The following is a 26,526-nucleotide window of genomic DNA, read 5'->3' as shown; positions in this document are numbered from 1 at the left end:
ACTTGTATTGAAAGTAGCAGGAGTGTAGGTAGCCTTGGCAACAGCGGTCGTGGTAGAATTTGCCATGGTAGGAATAGCAGTGGTAAGAGTAGTCACTGTAAAAGAGGTGGTGGTAGTTTTTGCGGCCTGAGTAGTCATGGTTGGAGTATTAGTGCTAGTTGTAGTTGCGGCAGTAGTTAGGTTAAAGAAAAGTCATGGTAAAAGTGGCAAAGGGAGGATACTCGTGCGATGGGAGCCATACCGATAGTAGCGCAAGTTTAACAGTAGCTATTGTGGAAGGATTTGTAGCAGTGGTAATAACAGCAGCTGGGCTGGATACTTTTCACAAAGCTAAAATTATATTAATGTGGGTTGGATGCTTTCTCTAAAACAGACTTTCCATGGATTTCAAAAAATAGCTTTTATTTACTAATCAGAATAATTTTTCATGATTAAGTTTATTTATTATGATCCTAATCAGCTCCTGAATAACCATGAGTCAAAGGAAGCACTCAAGTTTGGGGGGAGGAGGAGTTCTAGGACTCCATTATGGACTATGGAATCATACACACAAATATCTTTGTGCGATTTTTATTTTAACAAGGTATTACATGTCCACGTTTCTACCAAAATGAATATGTGAAGCCAGTGATTTGAATTATTAAGTTGTAGTCCTGGTAGAAGTACTTGAGGCAAGAGTGGCTGTAGTAAGAGTATTAGTTTTAACAATAGTTGGGGTAGCAGCAGTTATGGTAGGTCTTGTCGAGACAAAGTGGTAGCAGCAGTATCGGTATTAGTCTACATTCAGACCTATTCAAAAGAAAACACTATAAAACTTTGGAAACAACTTTAAAAAATCTTAAAATACTTAATTATATCCTTCCTAAACGTACTATACTTTACCCCTACCCCCCCCCCCCCTTGCATGTGCAAATTTACAGCCAAAATGTTCCATGCATTTTGCCAACCGTCATTCTTTTGTTCAAATAGTTTTAACGGCAAAGAGGCAACGTCGACAAAATAAAAAATCGGAAAAATACATGGTAAATATATAATTTAAGATATATATTTGCACACTAGGGGGGGATGGAAGTAAAGTGAAATATTTTGAGGAATGATATAAGTAAGTATTTTAGAATTTTTTAAAAGTTTTTCTCATTATTTTACAACGTTTCATTTGAGTAGGCCTAACTGTACACTAATGCCGTAGTATTACTAGTTGTGGTTGTAGCAGTCACAGCAGTAGTTTTAATAGGAAGGTTGGCAGCGGTGGTAGTAGGATTAGAAGTAGGGCTAGGTGTTGTCCATGAAGCTAAGAAATTTGAGGTAAAGAAACTGCTGTGCATAGCATAGCTTGATTTATTAATTAAACTTGTTTATAATAATTAACATTTAGTCATTTAGTTTAGGATCACTACTAAAATGATCATGATTTGTGAGAAGTACATCAGTTCCGCATGTAAGGTGATTAAGGGAGGGCTCGGTGGCTCCACTTGGACCCCCTACTCCCCTTATACAAAGATGCAAATTTTGCACAATTTTGAACCAGGTCTAACAGATCAACTTTTCTGATATAACGAATTTTCGAAGTCTCTGTTCTGAATCGTTGAGTATTAGTGGTAGGAGCAACTAAGGCAACATTAGTGTTGGTGGGAGTAGTTTATAGTTAGTAGCTATCGTTATAGTAGTAGTAGTAGTAGTACCTTTAGTCCTCACAATAATAGTGTTACAGTAGTAGCAGAAGTATTAGTCTGTGAGAGGGGCTAATCGGTTCTACCTCAAGGTTGCAGTAACTCAAAGCCCCCCCCCCTCCCTGTGCGCGCAGATATTTACGTATGGAATACAGCTACGCCTCTATTATGAACTGAAATGAATTGATTCCAAAATTATGAATAGCTGAATATCGACATTAGTAAGATTACGTTGAGAATGGACTTTAGAAACGCTTCATAATTTCTAATTGAGATATGGCTTTTCAACCAAGGAAGAAAGCCAATAGAGTCACCAGCATTTCAACCCTGACAACCCATAAATTAAAGATGCATCCAAAGCTTATAAAATACGACCTGAGTTATTTCTCCTTTTAATATAAACTCTTCCGATACATCTTCTAGACTTAAGAAGACCGGCGTGCTTCTGTTAAAGTTGTCCTGGCAACAACTAAAACCCAAATTTAAGCACTCTCGATAAGGGCTGTCACTGGGAATTCACCAATACCTCTCCATTCCCTTACAAAGACTTCCATGATTAAATAAAAAAACACCACTACCACACTGAACAAAAAAAACATATGTTGGTTAATATACTTTTTGAGGGTAATTTCCCAAGGCCTCATTTTAGTACGGCAATCCCAAGAACTCGGTAAAAATCCTATGGAGTGACAACCTTACTTCAAATCATTTTAAAAATAAAATTTTAAGCTACTTGTGTCCAAAAAATACAGCGATAACCAGGAGGAACATAAGCTCACATAAAAACATCAGTAGCATCAAAATATTCAGTAGCAGTATCAAGTATGTCTTCGTTAGAAAATTAGCTCCATTAATAAGCAAGTTCACGTCAATTTTAGAGTTATGATTCTTAATGCGCTTGAGACAAAGTTGTTTACGTCATATGTGCCCCCCCCCCTAACTGTTAGCCTTATTTCTTTATAATTCTGCCATTTTTGTTGAATCTTATTGCAAATTTTGGTTATTTTTGACTGTCCAGGAAGTTTTCAATTTCCTTTCTTGGTATTTCCCTTCTTTAGAAGTGATATGATTGGCTTACAATTATATGTGATAGAGGTAGAACCAATGATATTAATGTACGATTTTTACTATGTCTTCAAAGCAAAAATGAACTCTCTCATGCTCTGTGATTTAAGTACTTATACGACTAGTCTCAAATAGTCCTAGCGTCTAGCGTCAGAAGGTTCGAATTTTAATGCATGTTCAGTGAGTTAGGTTCAAGTAAATAGAGTCAGTACATACATATACAGAACTTTCACCGTACAATGCGTGCTCTGTATGTGAGTCGGCACCTGTCTAAGCATCCTTTATTATGCCCAGGCCTACAACTGCTTCTAGAGTCAAAGATAGTTTCAAAAAGTCTTAGTTACATCGCTCACTATGCTTAGCAGTTTCTGCAGCTTCTTTCGTAAGTTTAGCAGACCTTCTGGACATGTATGCTATGTTTTTAGGTTAACCATAGAATTAACAAATGTAGGCTCGTCGGTATCTTTAAAGCTGAAGAACTTCGCGTTTTTACACGACCGTTTATGAAAAATCCAAATTTTTCAAACGACTGATTAAATTATACTGGTTTGATATTATTTTAATCAAAGGAAGATTCAGATTTTTCCTAAGACACTGCGAGAAGATCCGACGCCTATCTTGGCATTGCAATTGCTGAAGTACCAAAGCATTAAAAATGGTGTGTTCGCATCATATTAGCTGTGTTAAAACAGTTAGGGATGTGCCAAATAAAAAATCAATTTAGTGTAGCAAAATCGAGCCTACAACTTGAAAGGAGAAGAGGAAGTGCCAATTGAGCAGTGCTGGTATAGGAAAATTATAAAATAAAAAGGACTCAAATTGTGTAAAGTGTAGTTCCATCTATGGAAAAAAGGCTCTAAATATTTGTATCAACAGACAGTCAATCATAGACCTTAGCAAAACAGTATCTCTGATTTGACAAATATCATGCCACTTGCCCCCTCCTCCTTCCCTAATCAAAGCTTATGCTTTTAGGTAGCAATTTTATTGTGTCAACATACATCCTGTGCCTCCTCCCCATCACTTTGCGTCAATTTAATCGCCTCCGGTGTCCTTGTTTTTTCTTGTTTTTAACTCTTTTCCTTTTTTCATTCAATTTATACTGAGAAGCCTTTTAGTACAAGTAATATTTAAAATTCCTAATATGTTTCTTTTAATAATAAGTTGTGTAAATCACCGTTTTTATTTATTTTATTGAAACGTAATTAATTTTCGATTTCAAAGTAGAACATTGAAATATAAGGCAGGTATAACAACTTGTTACGTCACAGTCTTCGTAAGTATGTCAAGTCTGTTTATGTTTGCCACCAGCAGACCGCAGGAATCCAAAACCAGAAACGCAGCCAGTATAAAAAACTAAAATTGTCACAAGACGTGCAATAGAAGTGAAAGTTGAGGAAGATTGAAAAGTTTGCCAAGTTATCAACTCATACGGAACGGGTTTGTCGAGAAAAGGAATAAGGCCACTAAGCACCTACGTCACTACAATTTTCTTTCTGTGTATCTGTTATTCTTTTTCAACTAATGTATGCTTTATGATAAGATGTCACCACTAATGATCTCAAAATAGTTGGTCCTATTTAATTTTGGGAAAGTGAATTTTCAGGCCCATGCCAAGCTAGTGTTTTGCTATAATTATACTTTATTATAAAATTACTATCAATAATAAATTCAGTAGTTTTATTTTTCAAAAATGAATTTTTTGGGGCCTTGCTAATACTGAAACATATTGATTTGGCAAATATTGAAATTACTGCCTTATTATTAGACTATGCTTAAGAAATAGTTGAATTTAGCCAAAAATTTTGAAACTTGCTCTCTTTAAATGGAGTACTATGTCTTCACCCCAAAACTTAACGCATAAAGAACGTGTATAGGCATATTTAAAGTGGGGCAAGGGTAACACCCCCCCCCCCAAAAAAAAATAAGAACAAGTATCAGAAGCAATGTTAGAGCTAACTTCTGACATAACAGGGGTTAACTTATCCCCCTCCCAACCAGAAAAAAAAAATCTTTTCAGTTACCTCCCCGTATGAGATGTAAGAAAAAAGCCGTAGCTAAGCCAATGCAGACATTATTAACGACCAAGTGATTTATCTAATTTTCTGCTCAATAACTTTCCTTTCATTTTTCTGTAATGTAACTCTTAGATTAAAATTAAAATTAAGGGTTAACTTCTAAGCGTTTTCAGGAGCAATTTCACTAAGCATATGCTAAACTGCACTAAAACACATTATCAATTATAGAAAATATAAATGTATAGTGCTTAAAAATTAATGTTTGGATTTGTGTATTTATTTTACGTAGGGACTAAGGGATCATGATCTATGCTTATGAAGAAGTAAGTGCAGTTAAGCGAAAGAACAGGGTCTAATCAGCAGTAGCGCCAGATTAGTTGATTTCTGGCAACTGTAGCATCTGAATTCTAATTTGGCTACCGAATTTTTCCAAAGTACATACGGCCATAATCATGCATTTTTTCTTTGCCATCAGATAGCCACATTGACAGAAATGAACCGAATCTGACATCATTACTATACAGCTACAAGTGACAAACAAAATCGTCAAGAAGTCAAGTCATATCGTCAAGTTTTATTTATAACAATTTTATCGCCAACAATCAAATTTAAATGTAACACTAACCGAATAAAAAAAAAAGAACGGTTTCAAGGAACAGAAATAAGATCACATATTTAGTGACCTATCAGCATTTTGGATGCTTTTAAGGTGAAAAAATATCACTAAAGGTGAAAACATTAAGAAAATAATTCACTTAAACTTTTCTTTGAATAAACAAAATTGTGTTAGGATTCTTTAAATAAGTCGTATTCCAACTACGTTGGCGCAAACTTGGTGATTAATTTGTAAACAAAGATTCTTGTAGAACTTTTAAATTAATATTCCATGATTTGTTAATGTATTTTTAGTAAAACCCATGAAATGATAATTCAAAATACTTGCGAAAAATTAAGCACAAAAATTATTCTTCTGGTTGGCGCAACGCTTGTGAATGAACTTATTTTTTCTCTGAAAAAAGTTATTTTTACAGACTGGAAAAATCTTTCCATTGAATTACTAACCACACCGGGACATTGAGAAGCTATTTTAATCAGCATTGATTCAATGAGAAGTTCATCCAGTCAAATAAAATGAGTAGAAGTGCAACAAAGAGGTTTTGAGAATGAGTTTAACACCTTTCAACAACCCAAAAAAACGAGCAAAATACAGTTTTCCAGCAGAATATAAATCAAGTTTAGGCAGTATTTACCTTAAGCATCTTGTAAAAATATCTCTTGCACAATCAGCTTACCTTAACTTCTGCGAAAGCAGGGGAAGCTGCTCAATCACGAGATATTCGTTTATGGATTTGCATATGTTTTAGCAGGTGAGCTTTTTGTCTGAAAGCCTTTGCACAGTGTTCACACTTGAAAGGTTTCTCTCCAGTGTGTGTCCTAAGATGCACTTTTATATTTGACTTGTTTAAAAATCCACGATTACATATATTGCACCGATGCAAAGGTTTCTCTTTTCCCGTTTCTAAATAAGACTGAGTAGGTGATGATGACGTAATTAACTTCGATTTCAACTTGCTTTTTTTAGACAGTTTTTCAGAACCAAAATCCTCAAGTAAGTTCACGTCCTTAATTTTAGGGATTTGTCTTCTACTAAAGCTATCGATATGTGGCAATGTCGTACTAACGTGCGTGCCGAAGGTAGTGTGAGGCATTGAGTCTTTTCGCGCAAGGGAACATGAGGGAAGATCATAGGATATACTTGGTTTAGAATCATTTCTTCCAGATATTAACCTACCATGGAGCAGAGGCATGTCAATTGCAGGTTCAATCTTAATCGTTGATAAGTCACTATCGCTTCTTGATCCTTTAGTAAGTAAGGAATGAAGGGTGGAAGTTACAGGGTTGTGACTACAGCTGCTAAGAGATGCTAAGCTTGGTAAATCAGAGGAGTCCGAGTCCGATGGTTCGTTTTTTGAGAAGGCGTTCTCTATCCAATTATCAATATCAGCCCAGGGATCGCGATCAATCAAGGGTCCTTCAGGTACCTAAAAGAAAAATAATCTATTTCATTATGATAATTTAGTGTCATCAAATTTGGTTGCCCAATATTATTTTACTCTTTATGGAAAATTGCGAGAATAAAATTAAGTTTTCTCTAAGAAGATTGAAAATTGCAAAATTGCACTCATTCATTAAAAGACCGATGAAACATCCAAATTCTTGCTTATACTATTAGCCCAACTCCATTGAATGTTGCTATGAAAGCGGATTGAAATCTTAATTTCCTTAGTGGATTTCAAATTTCAGTTTTCTAATCATTTACAACATCTTTTGCTTTCAAAAAAACTCGTGCGCAAAATTTGAGCTGCCAATTTCATAAAACGGCAGGCCATGCGAAAAAAAAAGAAAATACGAAAATTATAAATAGCTTAGCCATAACCAATGAAACTTGGATTACAGTGAAGGCGCATATAAAAAACATCGTGCGAAATTATGCTTCTAAGGAAGAAGTATGAACTTTGTTTTACTACCTTTTTCAGGAAGGGAGGGAAGTATATAACTACCAAAAGATTTGGTGTTTTTTATCATTTCATGTAAAATGTGTCGTTGGCCACATGCAATAATATTCGAAGTTATGTAGCCGGTAACAAAGGTAGGTAAAAAGAGATTAGAAGGAATGAATACGCAGGGTGGTGCTAGTGTGACACTTAACCGTCTATTTGTTACTTATTTCCTGTTTCGTTGACCTTCCTTTTTAATTGTTAAGATAAATGGTGCAGGTGATTTTTCTCCGGAAATAAAAATCGAATTTTAAGAGAGGCCTTTCTCCTTTAGTCTTAGGTGTCGGTTTCTATGGGTTCTTCAGGCTACTGATTAGAAATTATAATTTCTAAATGTTGCCAAATACAAATTTTATATGAAATAATGAAAAATACCAAATTTTTTGGTAATTGCGTTACCAAGTACAGTTTGGTGTTTTATAAAAACACTAAACTGTGATAATTGTCACAGCTCTGTATAATGAATTAATGTAATACTAAAGGCATTGTAGGTCTTATAAAGTGGTACAATATGCATGTATTTATGTACACTAGATATGTTAGAGTGAATTGCCATTAGGGAGTAAAGGCATAATACGACTTCAAAATAATAATTAACGTTTATTTATTATATTTTTAACATTAAATGATATTTTTTTAAACTGTCTTTCAGTTTGAAATGCTTTCCTATTTTCATATTATACTGGTGTACGTGGTCGCTTTTAAAATGACACTGCCAATGGAGGCAAAATTTTCGTCAAAAGCTAAAAAATTTTGCCGTTTTTGGTTTGCCAAAAATTTAAGAGAGATATGAACATAAAGTGGGAATAAACTATAATACCCAAAAAGTCTTCAGTAAGCGGTCATTAACGTAGTTTGACTGCGTATCAAAACATTTTGGTGTTCTGCGTTCAAAACGTTAAGTAAAAACTTAGTTTACGTAAAAACTTAGTGAGTTCGATCATTTTAATAGCCTATTACTATCATGAGACTAAAAACCCATTCAATGAACCTTTAATATAATCAAATTTGGTCATCCAAAATCAAAACAGAGTATGTTTAATGTATATAATGATATTATATATGTATATAATGATGGTACATTAAGTCCTTTGCCCCTCTGAAATATTGGAAATGACTAGCGGTTTTGCAGATATTACACACGGGGATGCCAGTGGCCAAAGGAACTATAACAGAAACTTAGAAACTGTCCAAAGCTCCTAGACTTCAGAAAAAAACGCAAAAAGTGCAGGCACTGAAGAAGAAGTCTAAGTTTGCGTTATCTGCTAATAACAAAAGCTTCAAAATAAAAATAAAGATCTTTCATTAATAGCATAAGAATATACCCAATGGGTTTAGGCCACCGAGTAACTACAGATCAATGTTTCCAAATTTCAACCGGGCACGTATATAAATGTAAGGGGGTAAGCTTTCCAAATATCTTTTTTTAACTATCAGTTTTAAAATTAATTTTTAGATTTATTCCTATTGTAAGAATTTTTAGTCTGTAACGGTCAAGCAGTGCATTCCAAAACTGGTACAACTACATCCAGGATGTTATCTGGCAGTGCTAAGAATATTGCAAAAAAGAGTGTTGAGTGCATTAAGTGAAGTTCTGGAAAGATGGCAAATTTTGGTGGGCGATTATTGATGGGAAATGTCACTTTGTGAGTTCCAGTCAGTATTTCTGAGTGAGAACAAAATATAGAGTATTCTTATAGAAAGTCCTCAAAAAAAGGACTGCTCTGTTTACTTATTTATAAAGTGCGGAATGGACTTCAAGCTTTCAACTACCGGTACTTTAGATATATTTTTACTGGTCAGACCTGGAGAAACCCATTTTTAGAATTTAATGTCGAACAGAAGCAAACCAAACATTTTTCCATAAACAGATATTAAATTCCTTAGGAAAGTGACATCCGGGAGCACATTTTACACTTAAAACATCCTCTTTTAAAGATTAACAAAAATTTTAAATAAGTGTCTTTTGTTGAAGTAGGAAACGTTGAACAAAATGATAAGGTAAAATTAAGAGTGATATGTCAAAGTTGGGTGTTAGTGCTACCACGTACAAATTTTCAGAAGGCCCTAAACTATAGAACAACTTTTTTTTAAAACAACCGAATACAAGGTCACGCTTAAAAAAAATCTTGTTTCAAAGCATTTTCAAATGTATTTTTCCCTGGCTTTCCAGCAAATTTGATTAAAGCCGCAATGTTATTTTTTTCGAACAAAGCTATTATGTATTTAATTTTAATTATTTATTAAACTTACCTGAGGTAGTGGATTGGACGATTCAGTCCTTTGTTGCTGAGCCGTACTATCAGCAATTGCAGTTCCTATTAGAGCTGCAATATCATCAATTTCAGGAGTAAGGTAGCCCATTGCTTCTTCTTTCTGTGCCAGCTCTTGTACGACGCTTCCAAGACCTTCCATAACGGTTGTCGAAACGGAATCGCCAAAGAATAGTTCATTGTTGTTGTTATTGTCATTATGCTGCCCTTTAAATAAATTAAGGCTGACGTCTACCACAGTTTTGGAGTTATTGTTATTGGTGCTGCTATTGTTGTTGTTGACTAGGACACTGTTATTATTTTGTTCGTTGATTAAATCAGAGTTTTCAAGTCTGTTAAAATCAAAGGAAAGTGGTTTCAGCTCCGCAAAAGATGAACTAGTTCCAGACGAGCCTGTATTGTTTGGCTGTACCAAAGATGGCGCTACAGTCAATAATAAGCCCTCTATTCCATTTATTCCCAACGAATTAGGCTTGCTATCACCGTTTGTAGTAGAATCAACGACTATATCACAAATTCCAAATTTGTTGGCCAAAATATCTTCTGGATCGCAACCCCAAGAAAATATGGAATCAACGGGCACTGGTATTTGATTGTCAAATCTCATTCCTCTCACAAGACTGCTCGTTGTGCTGCTCACTAAATCCGAGCAGTCTATGTTACTTGAAAAACCTTTCATTCGTTCCACTTTAAAAGCGTTTCACACTACTAAATCCAAGCCCTTTTTAAATGTTGGTTATCTTTCTTTTATTCAATGGTCAATTTCTGAAGTGGTAGTCGCGGCATGCTTTCATGACGGGCCTAGAAAACAAGAGTATGGATTAATATAAATAGAACCCCTGACATTACATTAAACAGAATGGGACTGGGTGGGAGAAGTGGAGGCAAGGATGCCACCAGGGAATTTTTTCCCGGAGACGGCGAATTTACCAAAGAGTTTCACTAATTTGAAAATGACTGTTTTTTGAATTGACTCGACGACAAAACAGAGAAAATTCGCTTGGTCCTAGGTCTCAAAGTAAAGTTTTTACTGGATTCCTTTTCCCATATGGAGGGGGTCATTACATTCACTGGCAACGCCTTTGAGCAAATGGGTCCTGCTATGTTCCAAACAAAATTGTCTTATAGGAAGGTTTGTGATAGAACTTACAAATTTGGGCAAATTTAAATTATTTAAAAACTTTTTTTTTAATCTTCAGATCAGTGGCGCCAATTCATGAGCATAATTTCAGCAAGAAGAGGCGGATATATTTTTCGAATCTAAGGGGGAACAATTTTGTTTAATTTGCATTTTTTCAATTGAAATGTCAAACATGGGAAACCTGGAGGAAAATACCCTCCCCCCCCCCAGTAGACGCCACTGCTTCACGTCTCAGATCTCCGAAGCTTTTGTAGCTTACCTGCATATATCATAGATTTTTTAGGGACCTGATAATTTGGAGGAGACACGAATTAGAAAAACGTAAAACCGAATTATATGAGAGAAAAAAATAACAAATTATATAAAAATAATAAAATGTGTATCAATGTTTATGGAAAGGACCACAAGCAATAGTGTACCCAGTACTTTTATTCGGGGGGTCCCTTTTTTTTGGAGGGCGGAGAGTGCAAAAACCTTAAAAAACACATGCAAAAATTTGCTTATATGCATTTTGTTACGTTTTTACGAGTTAGACAAAAGTTTCGGCCCCATGAATACGGACTTTACTACAAGCCAAATTTACATAATATTATCATTTCTTACTCTTTTGGTTCGCGTTTTTTTAAGGATGTATCTTAATATACTTATTTTTTGTCGTCTTTGATATCCCAGCCATGGATTACTCTTGGGAAAAAATACACTATCTTTTTACTATTTACAGGCAATTGTGAAATAAATTGTGCTTAAAAAACGCGCCTATTTACCCAAGATTCCCATTACCTGTTAGGTATTGATGACAAGTGGTGTTTAGCCGACTTCCTGAAGAATGACGCGGGTAGAAAACGATTCAGAAACCCGACGAGACAAAATTGGGGTCGGAGGATTTAAGTAGGTTAGGAGGGTAGCCTAAAGGTTTTAATGAAACAAAAACTTGTTCACGTAGCTTTTGGCTTGATTACAAAAACTGTCGATTTCATTTTACGCAATGAAGTTCCAACAGGGTATTATCAAAAAAAAACTTATTAGAATTCAAGGTTATCTTAATCTAAATATTTAGAACGTTGGTCAAGGTAATTACACTTTTCCCCCAGGGGCCCCTTCGTCAAATAAAGGAGAATCTTTATCCGTGCCCAAGAGGTCCTACAAAGCGAGAAAGATCACAAAGAAGATAAAAAACGAGGATGATAACAGCCAGGGAAAAATGGAAGAAAACAAGACATATATTTCGGTCGAAACCTCCACTCGGCCGTCTTCAGTGCAGAGTAAAAATAATAAAGATAGAGATGAGAGTCCAGCATAAACCTCAAAACAAACACAAAACTTAAAAGAAAGACCCTTGCTCAGTAAGAATGAAAGGTTCCATTAGCTCAAAAATTGAGCCAAAAGTTAGAAAGGTTCCACCAGTGAATTTTTAACAACCAGTTAATAGAAGGTTAGTTTTACTTTCCGTAAAAGAAAGTAAAGCGACATAAATCAGCTGCCTAGCATAATTTTTCTTCTTTAAATCCTCGAGCAATTCAAATGTGGATATCAACTGTTTTTTATGTAGTGCATTTGTTTTTTTTTTGTGAAAAACTTGTATCAGGTTTAATAAAGAAATAAAGTATATAATCATGGCAACAAAAATTTTCCAATAAACAGCTCAACCGTTTTTGGTTCTCTTTAAAACAATAAAAAAAAAATTCCAATAATTTTCAAAAATTTTACAATAAACAGCTCAACCGTTTTTGGTTCTCTTTAAAATAATAAAAAAAAAATTTCCAAATATTTTCAAAAATTTTCCAATAAACAGCTCAACCGTTTTTGGTTCTCTTTAAAATAGTAAAAAAAAAAATTCCAATAATTTTCAAAAATTTTCCAATAAACAGCTCAACCGTTTTTGGTTCTCTTTAAAATAATAAAAAAAAAATTTCCAATAATTTTCAAAAATTTTCCAATAAACAGCTCAACCGTTTTTGGTTCTCTTTAAAATAATAAAAAAAAAATTCTAATAATTTTCAAAAATTTTCCAATAAACAGCTCAACCGTTTTTGGTTCTCTTTAAAATAATAAAAAAAAAATCACACGGACCCTTTTGTTATGGATAAACAAAGCTGGGACTAGAGGGAAAATTTAGAAGACTTGAACCGTTCAATGACCAATTTGACTCGATCTTCGAGCAAACAGGGCAGTATAGAGTTCACCTAATTTTATTCCACCATTTATCTGCTGAAAAATTCTAAACTCGCTGATGGTTAATTATATGCTCTGAGCAAGGCAGGGAGGGGTTTATCCAGGGGGAGGGGTTGACCTCCCAAAATGTTTGTCCGACTCGTAAAAAAGTTAAAAATATGCACATAAACCAATTTTTGATGCGTTTTCTAAGGTTTTTTTTTGTACCCCCCATCCGAAAAAATCCAGGTTACCACACTGGCTCTAAGTATAAGAAAAGTTGTACATTTTAGAATGCACTTTGAGTTACGTCAACAACACGATTCGAAAAGCCTTCCCTGCGGATATCCCTGTCTACAGCTCCAGAATCTGTGGATGATGCAAATCATAATTACAAGTAGGGCCATGACCAAAATATTTCGGTAATTGCTACTAAAATTTGTGCTAGTTCACCACTGGGCGCAATTGCATGAATTATTTCGGAAGGGAGGGGGGGATATGAATAATCATATCATATTTATGATAATAAATCCCGTGAAAAATTGAAAAAAAAAATCCTGAGGTTTCAGAGAATATGGGCCCCAAGCCCCCCTTGCATATATACCTGGTTTGTGTTTTTTTGACGAGTAGATTCAGAAAAAGAATAGTCCTCATATAAAATATAAAAAAGGATCATTTCATTCTCATAAATGTAGAGAAATAAGAGATACATTATATTATATATTTTATATAAATTTTACCTTTATGTAGTCAAGATTGGAAAAATGTATATCTTGATCTTATTGGCATAAATCTCCAATTTCAAAGACGGCTACTCTCATGATATAATAATATAAAAAAATGTGCAGGGATGGTATCCCTCTGAAATCCAGAACCCAGCAATTTAACAAAACTTGTGTTTTTCTCTTTTGAAGAGAATGAATAAATCTACCATTCTCTAAAAAATTAATAATTTTATTATCAAATGTAAGAAATAAAAATAATTATATTAGGCTCAGCGGGGTCTCTTCCGCCGACTTTGAGGTCAATTATGGTGATCTCATAATTTTATCACATAGACTGATGAATTGACAGCTTAAATTAATGCAAGAAATATTTAAATCGCAACAACCAATATATATTGGATTAAACATTTACAATAGGAATTATAAACAAGTCTATACTTGAAGAAAAGAACCTAGAAAGAAATTTGGGCTATAATGGGGGTACTGACAAAAATTACAATATTTGGAAAATTTACCCTAAAAACCCTCCAGCACACTGTCATTGCTTGAGATTTTAGTCGTAAATTTTGGACAAAACTTATAGTTAGACGGAGGTGTGGATTTTTTTTATGTCTCTCTCACTTTCACGCTTTCTCTGTCTTTTTTATTTCTTCACAGTTATTAATAGGATAAGCGCAGACATCTTCGATCTTCCTTTTTTCATACAGTCCGTGGTAATGAACTGTAAGTATGGAGCACAGTTTATAGAATTATCCAGTAAGCTTATCGCAGATTATTTCTGGTCTGCATTCTCGGTGCGAACAAAAAGCTCCTCCCACTTATTTCTGCATTAGCGGGTTAGTCTGTTTCCGTCAATCGATGAGAAATGGTTACAAAGTGCAGTATTCGTAATAGCGGGTTTCCACTTATTTCCGATTATTTCTATCATAACTTTAAGTTTAGCGCCCAAGAGGGTTACAAAGTGCATTATTCGTAATAGCTGGTTTCCACTTATTCCCGGTTATATCTATTATAACTTTGAGTTTCACGTCCAAGAGAAATCTGACTTTTCTACCCGTGAAAAGATCTAATGCCGCTTATGTTTATATCTGCAAAAACGTTCGCTGGAGCACTCGCAACTCGGTCCGGGTTTTTATAATGGGTGAGATAGGGAATGATCATACTGCTAATTCTATAAACTGTGGTATGGAGCGACTCCGCCCTATAGTAACCAAAACTCCAAAAAAAGAATTTTAATAAGAATTAATATATCGAAGGAATTGGCTTTTTAGGCTGATTCCAGATATATAAAAATTATTAAGTTTAATGTCACCCATCCAAAGCTACGAGCCTGAGAAAGGGCTTAATTTTCGAAAGAGGGGGGGGGGTAAAAGTCAAGTGACCTTAATGAAAATCACATCATCAGATTCAATGTATCAGAGAACCCTACTGTAGATGTTTCAAGCCCCTACCTGCAAAAATGTGGAAGTTGTATTTATTTTGCCAGAAGAAAGATCGTGGATAAGGGTTTATTTGTTGTTCGTTTTTTCCCCAGGGGTGATATTCATCCGATGTTCCAGTTCTACGCATTTCTCCTAGCCCATAGACTCTTTACAAAATAAACTAAAAAAAAACAAGTTTTTACGACTGCAAGTAAGGAACAACATTAAAATTTAAAACGAACAGAAATATTTCCGTATATATGAGGGGGACTTCTCCTTCCTCATCCCTCGCTCTTTACGCTAAAGCTTGACTTTTTGTCCCAATTCTTTTAGAACGACTACTAAAACAAGAGGCCTGTTGAATTTAAATGAGAAGTATTTTTAAAGAACTTTAAAACTTTAGCGTAAAGACTGGGGGATGAGGAATAGACAGTCTCCCTTATATACAGAATAATTTTTGTTCTTTTTAAGTCTTAATGTTAATTAATTAAGTTTAATTACAAGCCAAGCCATCTTCTTCAAAGCCGAATGACTTTTAAATATTGCTGTTCGTTTTAAGACATATTAATATGTAATCATAATGATAAGCAATGATAATTGGTTACCATCAATTCAATAACCAACAACGATAATTCTGTCAACAGGTGTAAGATCTTAGCCGATTGATTGATTTGCCAAAAAATGGGCCTATTATTGGTAATGTAGTCGGGCGTAATTTCAATTTTGTCAAAAAGACTGGCACTATGGCTCGGGCCATATTACTGCACTATAATATTCAAGGCGGATCTAGATCAAAATCTTGGGGAGCCCAATGTGACAAGAGTGCTAATTTTTTTTTGGGGGGGAGGGGCAATATGACAACGGCACCAATAATTGACAAATTTATTTTTAAAAAAGAATGAAAAACAGAAAAAAAAAACAAGGAATGATGGGGCCAGAAAAAATCTTAGAGAGGGAGGGGATACCTCCCGGCCCCCTTGGATCTGCCACTGGTAATATTTATGTTGGAATGCTACTATAGGCTAACCTGAAACTTGAAAAAGTACTAAGCGATGGTAATGGCGCATCTTAGAGTCATCAAAGGGCATATATTACAAGTATACAAGTTTGTAAGCAACTGAATCTTCCTGAAACACAGCAATCCACCTACGTAACATGCAGGCTACCTAACATAGCGGATTTTCTACCCCAGGGTTTGGACTTGATTTAACACAATCCAGTTCGCAAACTTAATTTACGATGAAAAACAATCTAGTCTGTCAATATTTACAATTTGTCCGCGCGGTCACATGTCAACATGACATTCTCATTTAATTTCAGACGAACAAATACCGTAAACAATAGATTCTGCTAATTAATGGCAATGCATTAATTAGCATGCTAAATAAATGAGAAGTGGAACGTTTTTTGAATAGCCCATTTGTTGAACTGAAATATCATGTTGGGGATTTCAGGGTTCTTCCTGTTGCTCTTGCAGCTCAGAAACACAATTATGTCATAACTCATAATCCCATAGGGGGAAAAGATAATCTCGGGGTAGAGGGGGGGCGCGTTTATGTTTTGGTCATTAGTGTTCAGTTCTTACAGGGCCAACTTGTTGTGGGAATAATCCCTATGTTCCAGGATTTTTGCAATTTTGGATCCTCTAGAACTTCTTCATACTAATCGATAGAGACTCAAATACGGTAGAAAATGTTTTATTTTCCTATTTGGGGCTGAGTTATAGGTATTTGCATTTTTCCGTTTTCTCCAATTTTTCCGTTTTCCCCAATTCACAAAATTTTTAAATTCTTAGCTTGTAACTCTGAAAATACTTCCCAAAAATCCAGACCGAAAAGTATTTTCACTTCAGTTTAAAAACTTCCATAGATTGGTGGAAAAGAAGATCGAAAAATAAGTACCTCCAGGTTTTAAATTACGAGTGCATACAATACAAACAGTAAAATTTTCAAAGATCTTAACTCTAAAAATACATATCAGTCCCAATAAATGAATATAATGTTTAAATTTTTTATATCGATCGGTTTACAAGATTCTGACAGAAAAGTGGCTTCCAAATTATCCCAAAATTTACACAGGGAATTTATTTCGGTAACAATACTTTTTTTGAAACTAAACAATATAATAACATAGTTATTACTTTTTAGATTCAGATATTTTCTATTTATTTAAATGTCGATCCCTTCCAGTTTAACTGCATCCCAGCCCCCTCATGCCTGGATATCCTATGTTACAGTAAAAAAATTTGTAGGTTCTACGGAACTAAAATTTTAATAAAAAAATCGTAGTATCCAGTGGCGGTAGTTAAAGATTTGACGATAAGATAGAGGGGGGGGGGAGAATTTTTTAATGAATATATAAATCATCATTTTTCAAAATTTAGAGATGGAGCGTTTTATCAACTTTTTAAATAAAAACCAAAAAAATTTGGGTACTGGCGCATTATGCGGGAAAACCGCTATATACTGTATCAATGACACCATACACAAAACACGTCAACCTTGATATGTGCAAGAGACATCGCTAGATAAATGAGTTAACATAGATTTCTACATGAGTTACACGAATTAAACTAGTGTTTTTGGAGTTTGGGGGGGGAGATACCTAGGTTAGGTTACGTATTTAATATATGCTATGCTTTACCCCCCCCCCCCCCTAATGTGGAAATATATAACCCAAATTTTTTTCTAAACTATTATATATTCATCCTATTTTACTTTATTTCATGAGCATTAACCAAACTTGACTTCTTTAGCGGTGCCCGCATAATGCACCAGTACCAAAATATTTTTCAAAACATGGGAGGGGGAAGGGGAACTGTCCCTTCTCTCACTCCAATTTGCAAACCTGGTATTACCATTCAGTTCCCCATATAACATTTTTTCAAATATAATGATCGCTACCATGGCTATTGTGTCCCCCATAAATACAGTCAAGACAGTTTTTTTTATTCATCTTTCCGAATCTAGGGGTCACTCTTTCCAAATCTTGTAGTAGCTACCGTGACAATCGTGCCCTCCCTTCCCCCTAACAGAGCCCTGTACATCTCTGGGCTATATGGAAACCAAATAAAACACTACAATAATCGAATGTTTACTTTATAATATACAAATACAATAAAATTATATTAATCAGATTGTTATTTTTCCTTCTATTTCCATCCACGTTTTTATATAATTTTGAAGAAACATATTTATCTGATTAGTTTTTTTCTAAATTTGGGAACTGTATTTTTGGATATTTGAAACCTCATAATTTGGGATTGAGCAAAGTTGTCAAGCTGAAAACAGCTTTCTTGTGCTTCATTCAAGCACAAAATCTATTTTGCGAGGTTTCACTTTTATAAAACAAAGATTTTTAAAGCTCGGTAAATTTTTCGCAAATCATATTATTGACTTACGAATAAAGTAAACATACCACTCGATGCCTTTTTATGCTCTTTCCAAATATAATAATCCTTTTTGTCGGAAATGAATTTTACCCCACCCCTATATATACCAATTCAAAGTATATATTTGCACAATTAATTTCCGACAAAAATGATTATTATATTTGGGAAGAGCATAAAAAAAGGCATCGAGTGGTATGCTTATTTTATTCGTAAGTCAATAATATGATTTGCGAAAAGTTTACCTATACTTTAATCTGTAGATCCATCCCTGAAAGTCATTTTTCTAACCTAAACCCATTCCATGATAGCAAAAAGTAGCTAAACTAGAATTTTACCTTCTCTTCGAATGTAGTCTTTTAGGGAAATCAGCAACCATACATAAGTGATAATTATCTAACCTTACAAATCAACGACAATAAATCCAAGCCCATCGCCTGATATAGTCCATCTTTACTTAGACTTCAAAAAGGAAACTCAGATCACAAAACACTAGTGAGAATGATGCGATAAAAATGGGTCAGGGAGAAGCACCGCATCTACCCGATGCGGTTACGACGCTTCAGGACGCAAAAAGTTCTGCCTCCTCAAAATAGTCTGGTGCTGCTATTTAAAACTGTTTCCCTCTTGCTGTTAATAATTAAAAAAAGTTAACAAAGCTTCCAGAAGCTCCTGAGTTTTTTTTTCTTCTTGTTATTCAGTCACTCATCCTGTTGGACGAGGTCTTTGCTAGATTTTAATTACCTTGAAAATCAACAGTATGCTATATATAAGGTTTTCAGATAAATAAGGAGTTATTTTAAAGTTTTTTTTCGTAAATGACAAACGATATCCCGAAGAGTAATATCTTGTTGTAATATAACATTCCATGTTTTTTTTCGTGAATAGAAGAAAAAGCAATTCTTTTTTATTACATTTCTTATATTCGCCCATTTAAAGAAAATTCATCATATCTTATTTTCCTTTATAATACTGTTTTCCTAATTTTGAACAAGAAAGAGATTTGATCCCACGGCCCTTCAAAAAAGTGGTTTCTCTCCCAATTTGAGGAAGTTGTACCCCCTCCTCCTCCCACTAAAAGTATCCGTCCATTAATTGAAGGTTTCTTTATTTTTAAAGTAAAGAAATTATACTCTCTTAACAGATGATAATCAGGGCACTGATATGGCCAAGAAGAGGCATTTGGTAGCCCCCTCCATCAAAATGTGAAAATCTTATTATAATATACTTCCTGATTATGTAATGGATACAAATTCACTTTTTTATTGCAACCCCGACCCCGCCCCCGTAAAGTGAGCTGAACCCTTTCTGAAATAGAATCATGATTTCACCACTAAACTGCCATAAGACCCAACAAAAAAAGACTTATAAACCATCTTTTTTAACGATGTAAAATAACTTACTCTAAAAATAACAGCCATAATCCTAATAAAACTTGAGGATTTACATGACAAAAAAAGAATAACAAAAAAGAGGCCGATTCCTGTATTGATGCTACAACAAGCAGGAACCCACCCTAAAACCCTGGCTAAAGTGGCTTTGTGGCATGTATCGATAAATAAGGGTAATAAGGACCCTTTGTTTTTGTAATAGCGTACATTAGGCTAATGTACATAATAACGCTAACGCCACATTCACATTAATACCAATAGCACCAATCTAAACCAACCAGATTTTTACAGAATTTGATGATAACTGAAAAATTAGCTCCAGCTAGTAAAGTTTTGTTGTGAATGGGGCTTCAACTAGAACAGTTCTTTTCTTCTTATTCGCCTTAATGATGAAACAATACCCGGCTATGGTTCGGAATGGCCTATATTGGTTTGGGATGTACTCTATATCTATCTTTATTGTCTTCTTCTTATTATTAGGAGACAAATAACGGAGGCAAAGGCGTTGTTTCTTCGAAATGAATTAAGATCGGCGAAATTTGCTCTCCATAATTAGCAGGTAAGCTTCCCAAGGCGTAGAATCGTTGTTACGCCGCCTAAGACGAGGCTTAAAAGAGGACGAGTCTTTGCTTAATTTATGCGGAACCCTTCCATTTCCCGATTTTTCTCTAATTTTCACATAATCCGCTTTACTTTTGATGAGATGCCCCAACCACAGTTCATGTATACGTTCGTGTTTGAAAATAGTGAATCAATTCTCATGAGCTGTACATTTGATATAGAAAACTAAACCTTCAGTAAATCTGATTTTTCCGGGGGGGGGGGGAAGGGATGTGCGTTAGCAAAACAAAAATATGATATATGGAAAGACTAAAAAATAAAGAATCTGAAAATAGTATTATTATTATGTGTAGATATTTGCTTCTGTGGAGCGGCCCAACTAGAATGCTACCCAAACTTTATGCACTGGCTTTTTTTGCTTCTTTTTCCTTTCTTGAAAAATCTGTTCAAAAACGATATTCCTAACTGCGTCACGGTAGATAAATTAACAGAGATTTGCGTTTTTGGTAGGAGGATTATTTATTATTGCCTCCGTCGAAAAAAGCCTAAAACAGTCTGGGTCAAGTTATTCTGGGAAGGGGGTTTAACGATGGAAAAAGCCCATATAAGTTTTTTGGTGATTTAATTGCCAGAAACTGCTTTTTTATGGAGTTTTCAGATTTAAGGGAGAGGGAGGAGGTTCAAAAAAGGAATGCATTCCTAGGTAAAGCTTTGACAACTGTGCCACGAAAGTGGCTTCAAACTCAAAGCCTTGTTCTATCCGGCAAGGTGTCAGGCCTTTTAGGTTCTATCATGCATGTGGAACTAATTTTATGTTCGACTTGTTGCGGTATATGTAGGATATCTTTTAGTAACCAAACAATATTTTTTATAAAATGACTTCATAACATCGGATTAACACTGCATAATTCATTATGCTCAGTGATCATGATCAGTGAAACACAAGCAGTATTTATTACTCCAGCATTATTAATATTGCCCATTTATGCATATTTGCGTAACACAACGCGTACATAGTCTATAAATGATTCAAGTTTTTATTTACGGAATTTTCCGACCACACGGCACTTCATTGTTGAAGAACAGAAAAAATCAATAGTTTTTCAAACTGCTCTTATGTGCACTTTTAAAACTGTATTTCTAATAATTATTTTGCTATGGGACAGGGGAGGGGCATTTGTACCCTCCAGACAACATTTCCCCCCGCATACCTCACTTTGCCCCCCCCGCTCAAATTTAGTTTCCGCAAAAAAAGTTGTCAAAACTAAGATAAGCCTACATAATTCAAGCATCCAGAGAAACAAGCCAGTTTTCTTTATTATACCTTTTCCCTTATGGTACTGCATGGCTCAATTTTCCTTTTTCACTGTCATTTTCACTTGATTTGGGAAAATTGGCTCCAACTTTGCCCCCCCCCCCAGGATTTTGATGAAATTATACCACTGTCGCAATCCCAATAATAGGCCTACATATGAAATCTTGAATAAATGGATTCAATATGTTCAGAACCATCGTTCAAACAGTTCGTGGTAACGAACTGTAAGTAAGGAGCGACCCGGCTCAATGGTAACCGAGACTCTAAAAAACGGAATTTTGATACCAATAGATAAATCAAAAGAATCAGATTTTAATGCTGAGTTCAAATATATAAATTTCATCAAGTTTAGTTTTACCCAACAAAAGTTATGTGCCTCAGTAAATTTGGCTGATTTTAGAAAAAAGGGGGAAAGACCCCCTAAAAAATAAATAACCTCAACGAAAATCTCATCATAAAATTTAGTGTATAAGCGAACCCTAGTGTAGAGGCTTCAAACTCCTATCTACAAAAATGCGGAATTTTGAATTTTTTGCCAAAAGAAAGATCGCGGAAGCGTATTTATTTGTTTTTTTTCTTCCCCAGGGGTGATCGTATCGACCCAGTGGTCCTAGAATATCGTGAGAGGGCTCATCACAGAAATTAACATTTCTAGTGCCCTTTTTAAGTGTAAAAAAAACGGAGGGCAACTAGGCCCCCTCCCACGCTTATTTTTTTCCCAAAGTCACCTGATCAAAATTTTGAGATAGCCATTTTGTTCAGCATGGTCGAAAATATGATAACTATGTCTTTTAGGATGACTTAATCCCCCAAAGTCCCCGGGAGGAGGGCTGAAAGTTATGAACTTTACCCAATGTTAACATATAGTATTGGTTATTGGGAAGTATACAGACGTTTTCAGGGGGAATTTTTTCTGGTAGGGGGTGGGGGGGTCGGGGGTTATATAGGAGGATCTTTCCATAAAGGAAGTGTTCATGGGGGAAGCGACATTGCTATGAAGGGGTCGCCGGATTTCCCATCATTATTAAAGAAAAAGATCAGAAATTAAATTTAAAAAAAAAACAAGTTTTTCAACTGAAAGTAAGGAGCAACATAAAAAATTAAAACGAACAGAAAATATTAAGTATATGATTGGGTTCATCCCCTAGTCAATACCTCGCTCTTTAAGCCGAAGATTTTTTAGTATTTTCATAAGAGCTATTTATTCTAATTAACGGCCTTTGTGATTAAGGGTCGTTTTTAAAGAATTGGATCAAAGCTTGAAATTTAGCTTAAAGAGCAAGGTATTGAATAGGGGGCGAACCCCCTAATATATGTATTAAAAATCTATGAATATAGAAGTTCGTTACGTAAGTTAATTCGTAAGTTACGTGTATTTATTACTAATAAAAACGTTCGTAAGTAAAATTAAACAACTTTCGAGAAAGCCATTTAGCCAAAAAAAGTAAAATTAATATGCAAATTTTGTTTTAATTATTCCTGTGCAGTGAGCCAAAATAGAAACCTGTATTAAATCAAAAACGTTCAAAAATTAAATAAAAAACCACGTTCTCTTAACTGAAAGTAAGGAACGACGTTAAAACTTAAATCGAACAGAAATTATTCCGTATATGAAAGGGGCTGCCCCCTCCTCAACGCCTCGCTCCTTGCGCTAAAGTTTTTTATTGTTTAAAAAAAATAAGAGTTGTGAGAAAGTGAAACTTCAGCGTGAAGAGCGAGGCGTTGAGGAGGGGACAGCCCCTTTCATATACTGAATAATTTCTGTTCGTTTTAAGTTTTAACGTCATCCCTTACTTTCAGTTAAAAAAACTTTTTTTTTTATTTAATTCCATAAGACAGAATTTGTACCACAATGTCTTATATATCATTCTTGGATGAATCTTTCGACTTGGGTTTCAGAACAAATGGTTGTTATTGCTATTAGCCTTGATTAAAGATTTGTGAACACGAAAAGATATTCAAACAATTCCTTTTTATTTGTATCGATTTAAAACTAAATATGCCTGCGCAACTAATTTTCTATTCAGCAAAGCAACTCATGGGAAAGTTCCGTCTCCCAGTGCTAAAGATTCCACGGGGAACAAAACACGAGCTAGCAAAACTTGCTGGGTTTCAAATTCTTCTACCTCTGAGAGAAATTGTTTGATACCCATTCTCTTACATTAGGGATTTGAGGGCCTATGGACAGGGGCATCATATGGGGAGTGGGCTGGGGACAATTACATCCCTTCATTGATTTTGAAAATATACTTCTTCTATCTTCATTTGAAAAAAAAAAAAAAAAACAGTTTTTGACCCCACTCCCCCTACATTTTTATGAATGGGCACCCCTGCCTATGAACACAAACCATAGAGCACCCACAGAATTTTTGAAAGTAACGTGTAAAACCCTTAAACATCCGACGCCTAATAGACCAAAAACATAGAAAAGCAAAAGATGCTGAACTTGCTTGTTCCCATCCCTTGGATGGGACTCACCGAAATTTTGCTACAGAAATACATTATTATAGTAATTAATTCAGAAAAGGAATCTTGTAGAAAAATCACCTATAAAGTCAATAATTAAGTTTATTGAAGAGTATGATACATTTGTTTTAAAGAATAGAACACCTTTACCTGTTAGCTAAAGTGTGTTTTAAGAATCCTTTTATTCTCTGGCATAATAGTCCACCGTGTATCCAAAATCAAGCAGTCAAGTAAGGTTGGAGGAATGAAATAGTTGCACGCACTTCGATAGCTTGTTTAGCAGTGATGGTCTAACTGAGTTAAATTGCTGCCGCTTAGTCAGTCATAGCAGATAGATTTGTGTGTTAAAGAATAGCCGCAAGCAGTTACTGTTTGATTGTTCATGATTTGACTATAATGTGGTAAATTGCTTAAAATAGGGTCAGGTTCGTATACGCCTGTCTGGTGACCCGGGCAATACGGACAGAATTAGAACGTTTCCGTGTCATCTTCCTCTATTTACGTATCCTGTGATAATTTTGCAAATTCATGTATTGATGAGCTAGTTACCGAAGATGATGGCAGACTAGTCACATTCTTGTGCATTCAGGAATATTTGATTGAATATTGGTCAATCTTGTTGGTAATTAAATAAAAAAAACAAGTTTTTTAAACTGAAAGTAAGGAGCGACATTAAAACGAACAGAAATTATTCCGTATATGAAAGGGGCTGTCCCCTCCTCCACGCCTAGCTCTTTACGCTAATGAGTTATACTTTTAAAAGAAGAAGCGTTTTACCAAAGAGACAAACTTTAGCGTAAAGTGTGCGTGGATACGGCTGGGACAGTCCCTTTCATATACGGAATAATTTCTGTTAGTATTAAGTTTTAATGTCGCTCCTTACTTTCAGTTTAAAAACTTGTTTTTTTTTTATTTAATTTCTGATCGTTTTTTAGTTAATGCAGCTTTTATCTTGGCTCACCGCCATTGAATAAGTAAACAAAATTTGCATAAAAATCTTAATTTTCTTTAGTTAAATGGATGTCTCTAAATTTGGTTATGACGTAATTTACAAATTAACTTACGTAACTAACTTCTATATTCGTATTTTTTTCTTCTGGCAAAAAATACAAAGTTGCAGATTTTTGCAGATATGAGCTTGAAACCTATGTAATAGGGTTTTCTGATACGTGATTTTCATTAAAATTGTTTCACTTGTAGGGGACGTTTCCCCCCTCTTTAAAAAATCGGGTAAATTTTCTCAGGCTCGTAGCCTTTGATGAGTAATACTAAAGTTAATAAAATTTATATATTTAGAATCAGCATTATAAACCCATTCTTTTGATACATCTATTGACATCAAAATTCCGTTTTGAAAAGTTTCGATTACTATTGAGCCGTATCGCTTGTTTTTTATATTGTTTTTTTTTTATTACGTATATGTTATTATGTATATGAGGGGGTTCTCCCCTTAGTCAATACCACGCTCTTTACGTTAAAAGTTAAAAAAAAAATTAATTCACAAACCCCTGAATCACAAAGACCGTTTAATTAGAATAGATAGCTCTTTTTAAAGCACTAAAAAAAACTGTAGCGTAAAGAGCGAGGTATTGACTTGGGGGAGAATCCCCTCATATACGTAATAATTTCTGTTCGTTTTAAGTTCTAATGTTGCTTCTTACTTTCAGTTGAAAAAACTTTTTTTTTAATTTAATTTCTGATCGTTTTTTAAATAATGCTTGGAAATCCGGCGCCCCCTTCATAGAAATGTCCCTTAATCCAAAGAAAAATCCTCCACGGAAAGATTCTCCCAAGTAACCCCCTCCTCTAACCCCCCCCCCCCCCTCCAGAAAAAAATCCTTCCTGAAAATGTCTGTATACTTCCCAATAACCAATAAATAATGCTGGCAAGTCCGGCGCCCCCTTCATGGCAATTTCCCTTCCCCCATGAAAATTTCCTTCATGGACAGATCCTCCAACATAACCCACCCCCACTACCAGAAAAAACCCTCCTGAAAACGTCTGTATACTTCCCAATAACCAATACTATATATGTTAACATTGGGTAAAGTTCATAACTTTTAGCCCTCCCCCCGGGGACTTCAGGGATTAAGTCATCCTAAAAGACATAGTTATCATATTTTCGACCATACTGAACAAAATGGCTATCTCAAAATTTTGATCGGGTGACTTTGGAAAAAAAATGGGCGCGGGAGGGGGCCTAGTTGCCCTCCATTTTTTTTGGTCACTTAAAAATGGCACTAGAACTTTTAATTTCAGTTCGAATAAGCCCTCCCGCGATATTCTAGGACCACGGGTTCGATAAAATCACCCCCGGGGAAAAAAAAAAAAAAAATAAACACGCATCCGTGATCTTGCTTCTAGCAAAAAATTCAAATTCCAC

The 26,526-nt window shown here is 35.0% G+C and overlaps 1 protein-coding gene across 4 annotated transcripts in view; it reads right to left on the bottom strand.

Moving 5' to 3' along the window:
* Window positions 1-24,430, bottom strand: part of LOC148941512 (uncharacterized) — a 40,141-nt gene extending 15,711 nt beyond the window's left edge. The window contains exons 1-3 of one of the 4 annotated variants that reach the window (XM_089103886.1): window positions 24,294-24,430; window positions 9,565-10,385; window positions 6,046-6,795 (exon numbers count right to left, since the gene is read on the bottom strand). In XM_089103886.1, coding sequence (XP_088960012.1) covers window positions 6,076-6,795; window positions 9,565-10,263 — 1,419 coding nt within the window. In that variant the 5' untranslated portion in view covers window positions 10,264-10,385; window positions 24,294-24,430 and the 3' untranslated portion in view covers window positions 6,046-6,075. Of the gene's footprint in view, window positions 1-5,307; window positions 6,796-9,564; window positions 10,386-18,748; window positions 18,892-24,293 lie in introns of those variants that run through there. The other 3 variants (XM_089103883.1, XM_089103885.1, XM_089103884.1) reach the window with 3 other exon arrangements.
* Window positions 24,431-26,526: the final 2,096 nt, after the last annotated feature.

This window comes from Artemia sp. Qi Xiang Cuo, chromosome 18, assembly GCF_049724085.1.
Source record: "Artemia sp. Qi Xiang Cuo chromosome 18, ASM4972408v1, whole genome shotgun sequence".
In the NCBI taxonomy this organism is placed as follows: domain Eukaryota; kingdom Metazoa; phylum Arthropoda; class Branchiopoda; order Anostraca; family Artemiidae; genus Artemia; species Artemia sp. Qi Xiang Cuo.
The sequence above is the reverse complement of the archived record's forward strand: the minus strand, read 5'-3'. Positions and strand labels throughout refer to the sequence as shown.